At 43.4% G+C, this 12,576-nt stretch overlaps 1 protein-coding gene across 1 annotated transcript in view; it reads right to left on the bottom strand.

The window, feature by feature from the left end:
• Positions 1–12,576, bottom strand: part of LOC120521327 — a 130,514-nt gene that overhangs the window by 22,141 nt on the left and 95,797 nt on the right. Inside the window, exon 13 of the mRNA XM_039743029.1 lies at positions 6,581–6,757. Coding sequence (XP_039598963.1) covers positions 6,581–6,757 — 177 coding nt within the window. The remainder of the gene's footprint in view (positions 1–6,580; positions 6,758–12,576) is intronic.

The following is a 12,576-nucleotide window of genomic DNA, read 5'->3' as shown; positions in this document are numbered from 1 at the left end:
ACTGAGCTTTCAAACAAGACCCCTGATTAACTTGGGGTATTTGACATACTGGGAGAGCAACCAGCACTAAGGGTCATGGGGTCAGCTGTGTGTTTATTCAGCCGCTCTTACTGTTTTAATGTCCATCAGACACTCTGTGATCCACTAAGTGACCCGCCTGGCCAGATAAAATTGGTCATTTTCTGGCCTAACAGTCCTGTGATGAGGAGTTAAAGACTGAGCTGAAATCTCCAAACAAGACCTTCACGTATGTCCTGGGCAGTCATGATGTCTGTAGATGAAATTTAGGCTCAAATCTCCCTCATCATTTACAGACCTATTGGCTCAACAGGCAAACAGCAGAGGGTCAAGGGGTTCTTGTGTGGAGGTCAGTCAGACAGATGGTCTCAGTGGTCTCCATTACTAGAGACATCAAGGTGACTCATCCATAGTTATTAAGGCTGTTGTGTTTGATTAACTGCTACTGGGATGATGGTGGCGATCTTGAAGCAGACAAGGACAGAGCACAAGTCACAGGTCAGTTAAAAATGTCCTCCAATTCAGGAGACTGTTCGTCTGCAGAGGAGAGGTGAGGTCTGGACTGAACACTTTTTGGTGTTTTGCTTCTTGAATAAGCTGAAGTCTCCTTTGTAGTGCTGAACAAGAAGGATAAGCAGGTCTACAAAGTGAAAGGATGAAGGTGGGTGTGAAGTACCAGAGGTGACTGACGGACATTAAACTGGACCAGATGGTCTGAGCTGGCTGTGCCACTTGACATTTTCTTCTTGTAGTCGCTGACTTGTTGCCCACTTATCAACATCTAGGAGCAGCAATTTGTCTCTTAAGCTTGTCTCAGACACTCATCTTGTCCTCTCCTCCTTTTGTCCAGGCTCTTCCTGGCCTTCTTCTATTCCTCTCAGTTCTTTTTCCTGTTGCAGTTCTCCAAGGTCAGGATTGAACCCGGGTCTGTCCTCAGTGCTCTTCATGATTGTTTTTGTGCTAATGTCCCTCTCGTCCGCACACACCGATACATGATGTAACTGTGTCTGTGTGCTTGTGGGTGTCGCTGTGTCATTTTAAAGAAGTTCATATTCAGTGAGTCAAAGCCATCCTGTCGCTCCTCTCTTTCAATTCTGGTCCACCTTCTTAGGACCAACAATGCAGATTTCAGTTGATGCTCTTATGAAGAAATAAAGAGAATTACAGAGTGACCAGGGATCACAGGGTGGGGTGACAGGCGTCATTAATGGCCATGTAGTGAGGGTCAGAAAATTCACATCTCTAGTTGGCCATTTGTTTTGTTGGTGGCGTTTAGGAAGATCCTGACTGAAATTTGCAGGTTTGAAATCAACAGAAGAAGAATTTGTGAGGCCGGTGGTTTGATCCCCAATCTATTATATATGTGATAAATTATAAAGTCACCTGATAGCCTACTCCTTTATTATGATCAAAAATAAGTTGGAGTTGCCACCACGAGGTCACCTTCCCAGAATTCCTCTCTGTGTATTCCGGATGTCCAGTTGGCATGTTGGCCTGTCGGTCAGTAAGTCCACTGACTCATTAGGTTGATGTCTTCTGTAGACCTGTGGGTTACGTCTTGTTTTATTGTCCTTTCAGACAGAAGTCAGCCTGTTCAGTTACTGTGATGATGGACACCCACTGAGCTCCCTGGTCACCTGTAGTCACTCACTGTGTTTCACACTTTACTGTCCCTCTGTCTAAAGCCAGCTGGTCATTTCTGCTGCTGCTGTCCCCCCTTTGTCCAGTTTGTCTGTCCACTTCTCAGTCCTCCTCCTTATCCATCTGTCCTGCTGTCTTCTTTCATGACAACATTAGAACAATTGTGACGAGGACAGGCCATTCAGGTCAACAAACCCATCCATCCTGTTCACCTTGATTCTCCAAAATAACATCAAGTCGAGATTTGAAGGACCCTAAAGCTCTACAGCCCACCACACTACTTGGTCACCTATTTCATGTGTCATTAGCTGAATGTTTGTACTAAATGACCCTTAACAAGTTCCCACTGCATCCCTGTGTTGTTTTTGTGGAGTTTATTTTAAACTAACAGCTGGCACCCCCAGTCCAGTTCAGTCCATCAACTCTTACTCAGTACAAATGCTCAACTCCTTTGATGTCCTCTCATAGCTCAGACTCCTCAGTTCATCAATTAGCCTTGACACACTACTCTCTGGACTTTCACTAGCACTGCTGCTTTGTCTTTGTTGTAATATGGAGACCCCCACTGCACACAGCACTCCAGCTGAGGTCTCACCAGTGTGTCATATAACTTGAGCAGACCCTCCTGTGACTTGTCCTCCACATGTCAGGGCGCTATATAAGATGACACTCTGTGATTTGTGGTACAACTTGTGCTCATCTCCATGAGTGTGCTGTGCATCTCCATTCACTGTTCTTCTTCTTAAAGTGTCACTCAGTTAGGCTTAGTTTAATATTTCATTCATGACACACACTGCTGGGCTCCACTTCTGTTTCACACTTCTTTGTTTTTACAAATCTGCATCTTCATGTGTTGTTCTTCTTTAATTTGTCATTTGTGTGCTGTTGTCACTTGTGACCACAGTGCTAAACTTCTACAGGACATGTCAGCCATCTGATAAACGTATTTCATGACATCAGAATTTATAAAACAATGACAATGTGTGAGATGCGGGCCTACGTCCTGCTTACGCTCCTGAGTTTATATACCGTAGATAAGAACGTATTGATCATTTCTCTAATCAAGAAACCAATCATATTTCTGTAAGTTCCATTTTATCTGACTATTGTTGATTATTTCACACGCTGACAGCGAATAAAGGCCTACAGCCATGTGTGAGGTCAAGGGGACGGATGTGAGGAGATTAGGTGGGCCTCAATACTGTTATTGTGAACGGAGCATGATGGGCATTGAGACCTCGGTGAAGAGTTTCTGAATCACATCGGTGATAATAAAGACCACCTTTTAATTCGTTCATATTGAGGCTCATTTCTCTTGTACAGACTCTTCTTAATGTCTTCTGAACACTGTCTGGGTGTAGAGAGTGACCGGTCCACTATGACTTCCTGAGTCCTCCTCATAAGCAGCACTTTCAAGTGTCAGACCCCAACTGTGTAATTCTTTACATTTATTTATGTTACGTTTCATTGCCACAAATCTGCCCAAGTGCATCTGTGACAATTCCACACAAATGTGATTGCCTCAGTGTCCATCTGTCAAATCTGTGATGTTCTGGTCACGCAGTCCTAATGGCTCAGTGACTTCTGCACCCTCAGTTCTACACTGGTTATTACAGGACCCTAAATCTAGAGAAGTCCCCCCATCAACCCCCTCCACATTGGTGTTTTAACAAACATTCAATGATTACGTCTAACAACTCCTGCTCGTGTGTTCCGCTATTTGTCAAGTTAGCCCCTGGTAATATTCAGGTATCTTTCAGAGTGGATGTTGACGTATGGCGACACCCCAGCAGTTGAAGGTGAATTTTGAAGGTAGAAGGTGGGAATTAGCTGTAAACGATGACAAAACTCGCTGTTACATTTAAGTTCAACTCTCTTTGCTAGAAGGAAAGTCAGCTTTGTTGATTTGACTTCAAATCCCCACACGCAATGAATCGCGAGGAATAAACAGTGTCTAAAATGGCATCGATATCTGGAAAGAGAGCAAAGCAAATGCACAAAGTTTTGCATGTTATTTCTGAATCGGAGTCTGACTTATTGGACTTCGATTTTCACACAAGTGATCTGGAAATCAAAAGTAAAAGTGAGGTGTCTGTATCAGCTGATCGGTCCCCAGTTGATCACAGTGCTGAACACATTCATGTAGCTAATGCGCCTGCGGCAACGTTCACCTGGGAGGACCACCGCTTACGATGACAAGAGGTACAAATTAGATTGGGTTGTATTGTCACCTCCTGTTCACCATCAATGGCGGTGAAGGCTGTGCAGGGACAGCTCAATGGACAGCAGGACTGTGCACCTGACCAGCTACTGAGCTGCCTTTATGCAGTTGCCACCATCAACAGCCAGCCACTGAGCTGTCCTTATGTATTATGTGTTACAGTTTTGTCACTATTTCTGCTGCCACATGCTGTGCCAGCTGTTATCACCAATTCCCCCTCTTTGTTGGTGACAAACTGTTGGAGACAATAGCCACAGCATGAAGCAGAGATGCAGCGGCCACATCAAGCAGCACTAGATGCCTGAAATGGTGGCCCCATTGTCCCATATACTGCAAGCAGTGTAACGTGGCAATGCACACCAGTGGCAGCTTGGAACTTCACCACACCTTGCAGGACTGGACTGTGCTGTGTAACTAGTGTGTGAAGCCACACAGTGTAGAGGCTGACGCAACATAAAACACAGTGACATTTGTTATTCATTAATATTTTATGTTGATTTATGTGTAAAAGCATTGCTTTGTGTGCTTTTCAGAAAACTATATTTTTTGGAAAAAATATTCAGCCGGGCCAAAATGGAAAAAAAAAAATTGGCCCTCAAAGAGTTCACGTCCCCCATGAATATAACATCCCCCTGTAAACTTGCCATTTTAATATTATTAAAAAGTTTAACACTACTGTCTGCAGACCTGGATTTGCTTCCCGGGTCCTCCCTGCATGGAGTTTGCATGTTCTCCCTGTGTCTACGTGTGTTTCCTCCGGGCGCTCCAGTTTCCTCCCACAGTCAAAAGAAATGCAGGTTAGGAGGATTGGTGATTCTAAATTCTCTCTCGTATGTGTGTGTTCGCCCTGCCCAGGGTTTGTTCCCTGTCTTGTGCCCTGTGTTGGCTGGGATGGGGTACAGCAGACTCCCGGGACCCAGTAGTTAGTATATAGCGGGTTGGATAATGGATGGATGGACTACTGTCTGCATTAGGGGGTCTCTAGCACACTCTTATGTGAGGCCTCATCCCCTGATGTTGTACTGTTGAATCCAGACATCCTCACTAAGCTGTGGCTCACAGTCTCACATTTAAATCCTGTTTCATTAAATGCCGACTTGTCCACCTTTTAGGTTTTGCCCAACTGTCCTAATAATGTGTCCCCATCTGTTCTGCTCCTCCACATCTCGATTATTTAGTCAGATGTTTGTTATTCCTGTTAATTAGGATCAGCTACCCAGAATTCCACCTCACTTATTTTATTCTTCATACTCCCACCATCAAGACCTTTCAATGTGTCAGTTTCTTTATTTGGCTATTTAACGGTAAACTAGAATTTTCCAAGTTATCATGTCCACTTGTATTTCTACTTTTGCTCTGCCCGTTATTTGAAGTTCTAACCCTGGCTTGTCCTAAACTCCCGATCCTGCCCTCCAGTCCTTGACTAACCTACTCAGGTGCCTCCCCGAGGTCTGCAGTGTCCTGAAAATATTTGAAAACCTTAAACTGTGGGCTTGATGCCCCCTGACAGTGTGCCCCTCTTACTTTACACTTAGACCAGACTGTGACCCACCTGTTTTTACCTTTCTGGTCTCGAGTCTCCCCCTTAGGGGGTCCACACTACCTCCTTAAAGGACACCAGGACAAGATCTGCAAATTTCTTATTACAACACAGGACAGGCTTGACCAAGCTAGTGACCATTAAACCCCACATCTCCTAGGACTTGCATTGCACCAGCCACACAATTATAATGGCTGACAGTTAAGCTCTTTATATTTGAATTGTGACTTTAATAAACTCCAGGACCTGTTTGATACTCACTGGCCACTCTAAGCCCCTAATATTCTCTGTTTAAGGGGCTCTGTGTTTTAGTTTTTGTATTTCTTACTCGGCTTTCCCATAATCCTCTGTGTTTCAAAGTAACCTTTCTTCACAGCTTCCTTTTCACAAACCCAGAACAGCTGTAAATACAGCGATTGTTTAAATGGCCACATTTTAAATGTGCTCTCTATTCCTCCTCCTGGCGTCAATGCTCGCCAGTTTGCTCTTAATGTCCCTGAGCTGACTGCTAATCTTTTACATCCTTCTGCTCTGGGAAAGCCACTCACTTATCGACTATTAATAGGCCCACAGTCAGCTGAATTTTCCTTTCTGACCCCCCTATCACCTGTCACTATCACTTCACCCCCACACACTGCTGAGATGCCCTCACCCTTCACTCACAATGCGCCCATCACTGGAGACTTGAAAAAAAGAGCAGAAACCCACCTAAAGCAACAAAGAGCTGTCACATGTACAACTCGGCCCCTCAGTGGAGACCACAAATGATGAGTCAGGAGCAAATTGTAAAATACGTCAAAAACAAGTGACGTTTTACACACAGAGACAACACGCAGCACCAAACGCTCAGCACAGCCCACCGGCCGTCAGCACGCAGGACACACTCTGATGTTATGAAGCCACTGGAGTCCATAGGTGATGGGGAACTCAGGTGGTCTTCTCTCACATCTCCATTTTCTCCTCTGTTATGCTATTTCTTGTTATTTTGGTGGCTGCGATGTGTTAGCGAGATAAGCATATGTGAACCTCACTCAGCCAACATCAACCTGGGAAAACACGTCTGCCCTTCCTGCAGTTTACATCTGCAGAACTCATCAAACACACAGAGAGACACACACACTCACACTCACACACACATATTCTCAGTGTTTTCTACTTACCACAGTGTCTCCAGTTTACAGTTTGGACTCCTGAGCCCCTCACACAGCTGCTCCACTCCTGAGTCCTCCATCTTGTTGTTCTCACTCAGCCACAGTTCAGTCAGCCGTGAGTTTGGAGCAGAGAGAGCCAAGGAGAGAACTGAGCAACATCTGGAAGTGAGACGACATGACACCAGCCTGTGGAGATGAAGAGAGACAAGTGAGGACCTGAGGAGGGACAGACAGACAGACAGACAGAAAGGATAATAGTACAATAAATAAGTGACACTGTGACAAAGCCTGACTCCTTGTGATGTCGATCCACAATGAATCACTGAGCACAACAGAACAAAGATCATTTTGGGAATTAAACAAAAACTCCAAAAAAAGCAGGAAGAGCAGAAGAAAAGCCTTTGATCTGCTGGGTCTCCTGGAGGAGTGAGACACTTTTAGAGATGAAGGTTAAGAAGATGACACTGGGATTGAAGAAGACGAGGACAATGTGGAGGGACAAATATGGCATGAAAACGAGACACAGATGGACGGCTCTCTAATGGACAGCTCTCTTTCTCATCCTCTCTATTTGCTGCCTCTCTAGGGGTCTCAGAGTCATGCTGCCAGTTACTGTCAGTCATGTTATGAAATGTCCACACCAGCGGACCCCCAGTATTGTTGAGCAGTCCAGTGAGGAGGAGGAGGAGAAGTGAAGCCATAACTTCAACAAGGACCACACAAGGCCTGCAGTGTGAAGAAGACCAGTGGGAGATGAGAAGGGGCTTAGGCTCAACTCTACTGATGTCCTTCTAGTTTGGTGGTTTCAGGACAATCCTAATGATGTCACCAGTCACCAGTGCTACTGCTCAGTGACGTCTCCTCTCAGGAACCACACAAGCACCTCGTGTCCTTTGGTTCAGTTGATCTGAGAGCTGACTGACCAGACATCACCTCCTTTGTCATTCGTCACTTGCAGTGCCTCAAGGGGGTGCTGACACACCACTGGAGAGGTCAGAAACAGGAGAGATGTGGGGGATTGGGGTCTTCTACTCCATCAGATTCAATCCAGTGACCTTCTCCATTGTAATCCATTCTTGTTTGTTGCAGCACCAAAGAGCGGAGACGTGCTGCAGGTTAGTCAGATATGTCAATAAAAATTAAAAATATGAGGAACAAGACACCTGTGTGATGACAGTGAGTGGCAGGAATAACCCATCTAATCATTCAGCACAGGAAATGTCACATTGGACTTGTCACCTTAGACTCATTCATTGTCATCATTTCTCCCAAAATCCTATTCCAGGGTCCTCATGTATAACGCCGTGCGTAGAATTCGCACTATAACATGATGTAAGCACAAAAGCCGAAATGTGCTTATACACAAAAAAATCCAGATGCAGGAATCTGTGCGTTCTCCAACTTCCACATTCTTCCGCACCATAAATCCCAGTCAGCATGAAAAGTAACGCATGTGCACGTGCCTGCTGTCCCGCCCCAATTCCTCCCAGAATTATGCCTCTATGAATATGCAAATCAATATAAATCGCCCTTAAGCTCAGCGTTCTGTGAAAAGACAATTGGAAAAGCACAGAGAATAGAAGAAATAGAAGAATTTCAGCGAATACAAAGTGGAGGCAAAGGAAAAGCATACTATTTGTTGATTTAAACAGTGGAATAAACAAGAAAAGGAAGCTGATCGAGTGACATAGCGTGTCACTAGCGAGAAACTTGAAAGCTCAACTTCACAAAGTCACACAGTGCCAAAATAAAAAAGAAGTTGTCACATATCAAAGTCACCATGAAAAGGAGAGTCATAACCCACTATCTGTGTGTCATATGAAAACTTATTAGGGTACAGAGAAAAAAAAATGGGCACACAGTGGGAAAAAAGTATGAAATGTCAACTTTAATCTCGAAATTTTCACTTTAATCACATAGTTTATTTTGTCATTAAAGTAGAACATCATAAACTTCATCTTAAATTCATTTAATTTACTAGTTTCTCAATCCCATCGTAACTAAAGTAGCATATTAAGTGCTTTGTTTTGTATTTGATCTTCTATGTGCTCTATGTGTTTGAATCACTACGTGCTTCTGTTCTTTCTCTTTCTCCGACAGGAAACAGAATTTTACAGCTTTCTGAATAATTAAAATACTGAGATGTATACGTGATATCATTTTCATGATGATTGGAATGAAAGCATGTTATTAAACATGGGAACACGATGGTGCAGTGATTGTTCATGTCTCACACAAGATGCTGCTGCGCCGTGCGCGACCTTCAATAAAATAATTTATTGTAGCAGTCCTGTCTCTTTCAAACGTACTAACCTCCAATTCCTGTCCTTACTTTTCTTTCCCCAAATACCCAATTGCCACACAATCAGCTCTGTATTAGACGTTAAGCCATCTGTAAGCTTATAACGACGATTCTCAAAACTTTTAAGGAACATTGAAATGTCTTCATTGTAGGTATTTAATTATTCTATCCGTCTATCCTTCCAGTGTCGCGCCAGCCTCAGTAAATATACAGCGCGAGGCAGGTACAATATGTGATTTTGCTAGAGCTGTGTCCTCACATGTTTAATTATTAACAACACAGATTATTTAAATGAAGTTAAAGTTTTATCTGTATAATATAATCAACATATTTTGCTGCATTTCATCTTAAAAATATCGTCATTATATGTAAATACGCGCTTTATAAAGTAGCACAGGTTGTACAATATTATAATCGTAGTGCAAGTTTACAGTGAGGTGATTGTACTTATAAGTACAAACAGTTCTACAAGGAGCAATTGATTGGGTGCTTTTATAGTTCTTGGGACGAAACTGTTTCTGAACCTCGAGGTCCATACAAGAAAGGCTTTAAAATGTTTTGCAGTGGCTGAGGCAGCGTGTCCTTGATGCTGTATACCGATAATTCTCTTTCTGATCAGCTGCTGCTGTGATTCACACTCAGATACAGTGATATAAATACTCCGAGTGGTGCAGTGAGAGTAATATGGAAAAAGATGATCCGCTGTGGCAACTCCTAACGGGAGCAGCTGAAAGAAGAAGAAGAAGAAGAAGAAGGAGAAGTGAGAGTAACAACACTAAAGCAGTTATGGTATTTGGAATACTATGGCTGTTCCCTGGACCATTATATTGTTACGAGTTAATTACAATCGGATGCGTTACACTAATAAACAATATGCGGTTAATTTCAGTGTATTTATAAAGCCGCGTCAGGAATGTTGATCTAAGAAATAAAGGATAACCGCACAGTAACAGTAGCACTGCTTTGACGCTGGGTGCCACCAGTCTGCAAAACCAAACGGAGAACTTGCGTACGACAAGGTATGAGGTACCGTGGAAATGTGTGTGGCTTTACGCCAAGTGTAGGTTTCTCAGCTCAATGTCCCTGTTGGCTATTTGACTTCAGGGTCATCTTCATTCTTTTATGTCCGTCCACAATGAGATCCCAGTGTGTTGTTTTCTTTAAATACACAGACAGACAGCCCTGGGGGTCTCAGTAGGAGACATGATGACCAAAAGCAGAGATGGACTTGTCAGACTGAAAGCCAGTGTGAACCTCAGACAAATGCTCTCCTTAAAAGTGCTATATACATGACTTCTGACATGTTGTGCTGACTGGTGGTCTGGTGTGACATGTGGGCACAAACATCGATGAGGACATCGAGATCCACTGGCACTTCACTGGCTGAAGACAACTGAATGAGAACTTCAGGTTTCTATCTGTAATCCTGACTGAGGGGTCTGTGGAGTTTACACTTAAACATGGGGGTCTCATCAGACATGCAATCGGTCAGCCTTTATATTATATAGCACTCTTCACAATGAAAATAGAGAGACAATAGAAAAGATAAAAGACAAGGAGTGAACTGAAGAGAGCTGATGTCAGTGAAGCACATTTAAGGGGTTTGAATTTTAAGGATAAAACTGAAAAATTTCAAAAATAATAAAGAGGAGAACATAAAAAGGAAATGGACAAATCAGAAATCCAAAATGTTCTCAACGCCTCCATCAACACTGACAAGTGGACTGGTGTTCAGCTCAGAATTTCTGTGCAAATATCACTGAGAACATTCTGGAATATAAAATATGGAGACAGAACAAGCACCTTTATTGTATATAGCGCCTTTCTTTTACAAGACACAGTCATAAGGACAGGTGAAGTGACTCACGGGGGAAGTCAGAAGCAGGATTTGAACCCACGTCCTGGGGTCTTCAAGTCCAGGACCTCAGCCAATAGGACTGGGCAAAATGACAGAGGAGGCGGGGCGTGAACTGTCCGTCAGTTTAAGAGGTGATGAAGAGAAGGAGGCCATCTTCATCAGTCCTTTAATCACAATGTCATTCCTTCCTGTCTCTAGTTGGGTCACAAACTGTCACTTGTCTTTATTACAAAAGTGTTTTATCATTTGAGTGGAAGAAAACACTTAATCAAAGTCCAAAGGCTAAGGAGGTCCGAACGTCTGAAACTAACATGCAGCTCACCAAGTGAGGAAGAGGAACTGACACAAGACAAGTGGGCAGCATGGTGGCACAGCAGTTAGCACACTGCCTCACACACTTGGAGCAAACCTCCATGCCAAGAATAAATGAAGGACATGAATCACTCAGAACACAGGGGGCTTGTGTGCTGAGACCAAATGAAATGTCATTCATGTGTTCTGCTGAGATAACGGACCACCTGAATGTTCTTAATGGCAGAAAAGAAGATGAGACCCTCTGTCAGCTCGGCCCTGCATTTCCTGTCCTCCTCCAGGACTCGGGGACCCTAAGACTTGTCCACCATTCAAAAGGTCCAAGGCTGGGACTGCCTGCTCTAGGGGTCTCGTACCCCATTACTGTCCTACTCTGTTATTCCTCTAAACTGGAATTCATAAAATCCACCAGCATTGGTTTCATTTCTGGTCAAGTCTTTTACTTCGACTGTCCTACAAATTTAAAATACAAACACAACACCTCAGACTATGAGCTTGAACTTCACTGAGTGGTAAAAATGTGATAAAAAATACGTCAAGGGTCCGACAGCAATAGGCAGGGGCTCAAGAGCAGGGGAGCAAACACAAGGCCTGTGGGCCGAATCTGACAAGTGGACCTTATTAATGTCATTCAAAGTGAAAACAGGTTATGTGGGGCCTGAGATGTCAGGGTAGTCAGTCACATAGCAATCAGATCTGTAATATCATTTAGGAGAATTACATGAACACAACCGCCATTAACATTCACCTGCGGGTCTGATTGGGTTTATTAGTACAACACGGCGAGAGACGACAAAGAAACTGAAAATAATAAGAGAAGAGAGAAAAACGTGAAGATACGGCGACACGGCACATGGCCAGAAAGAGCAATAGTGAGGCGATAGATAGATAGATAGATAGATAGATAGATAGATAGATAGATAGATAGATAGATAGATAGATAGATAGACAGGAGAATTATCCTGACTGCCTTGACCCCCAAAACTGATGAAAACACTGAGGGGTCAATAAAAGCTTTCCGCTGTCATTATACATTTGGGACAGTTTTAGCATTCAGTGTTTGATGAGTATGCTAATAAAACTGTCACTGAACAAAAGAGGACATTTAAAAATAGAATTAAACATGAAAAGTTCATCAAGTAACCATCCAGATGTAACAATGTTCGTCTTAAAATCAAAGTGCCACATTAATAAGACCCCGTCTCTAAAAGTTACGTAAGCGGGACAGGCCCGTTTTGTGTCTGTTCATGACTATTAGCTTCCTGTCAAAACCAAAGCCTCTCAGATGGAGAGAGGAGCCCAACACCAGCTCAGGGGTAAGAAACAGACAAAGAGTTTCTGCAGCATCTGAAGAATAAATTGAGAAACATTTGAAATGACATCAATGACCCCGACCACCGTTCTTCCAAATATAAGAAGAGCACATTTGCTTTGCCAAGTGTAGGTTATCTCTAAAGAAACAGACCAGCAGTTTCTGGATCCTGTGAAAGCCCAGGGTTGTCTGTACTTGCAGGTTTGTGCCAAAGCATTGAG

Source organism: Polypterus senegalus, chromosome 2, assembly GCF_016835505.1.
Source record: "Polypterus senegalus isolate Bchr_013 chromosome 2, ASM1683550v1, whole genome shotgun sequence".
NCBI lineage: Eukaryota > Metazoa > Chordata > Cladistia > Polypteriformes > Polypteridae > Polypterus > Polypterus senegalus.
Note: the sequence above shows the minus strand (reverse complement) of the source record. Positions and strands in the feature narration are given on the sequence as shown.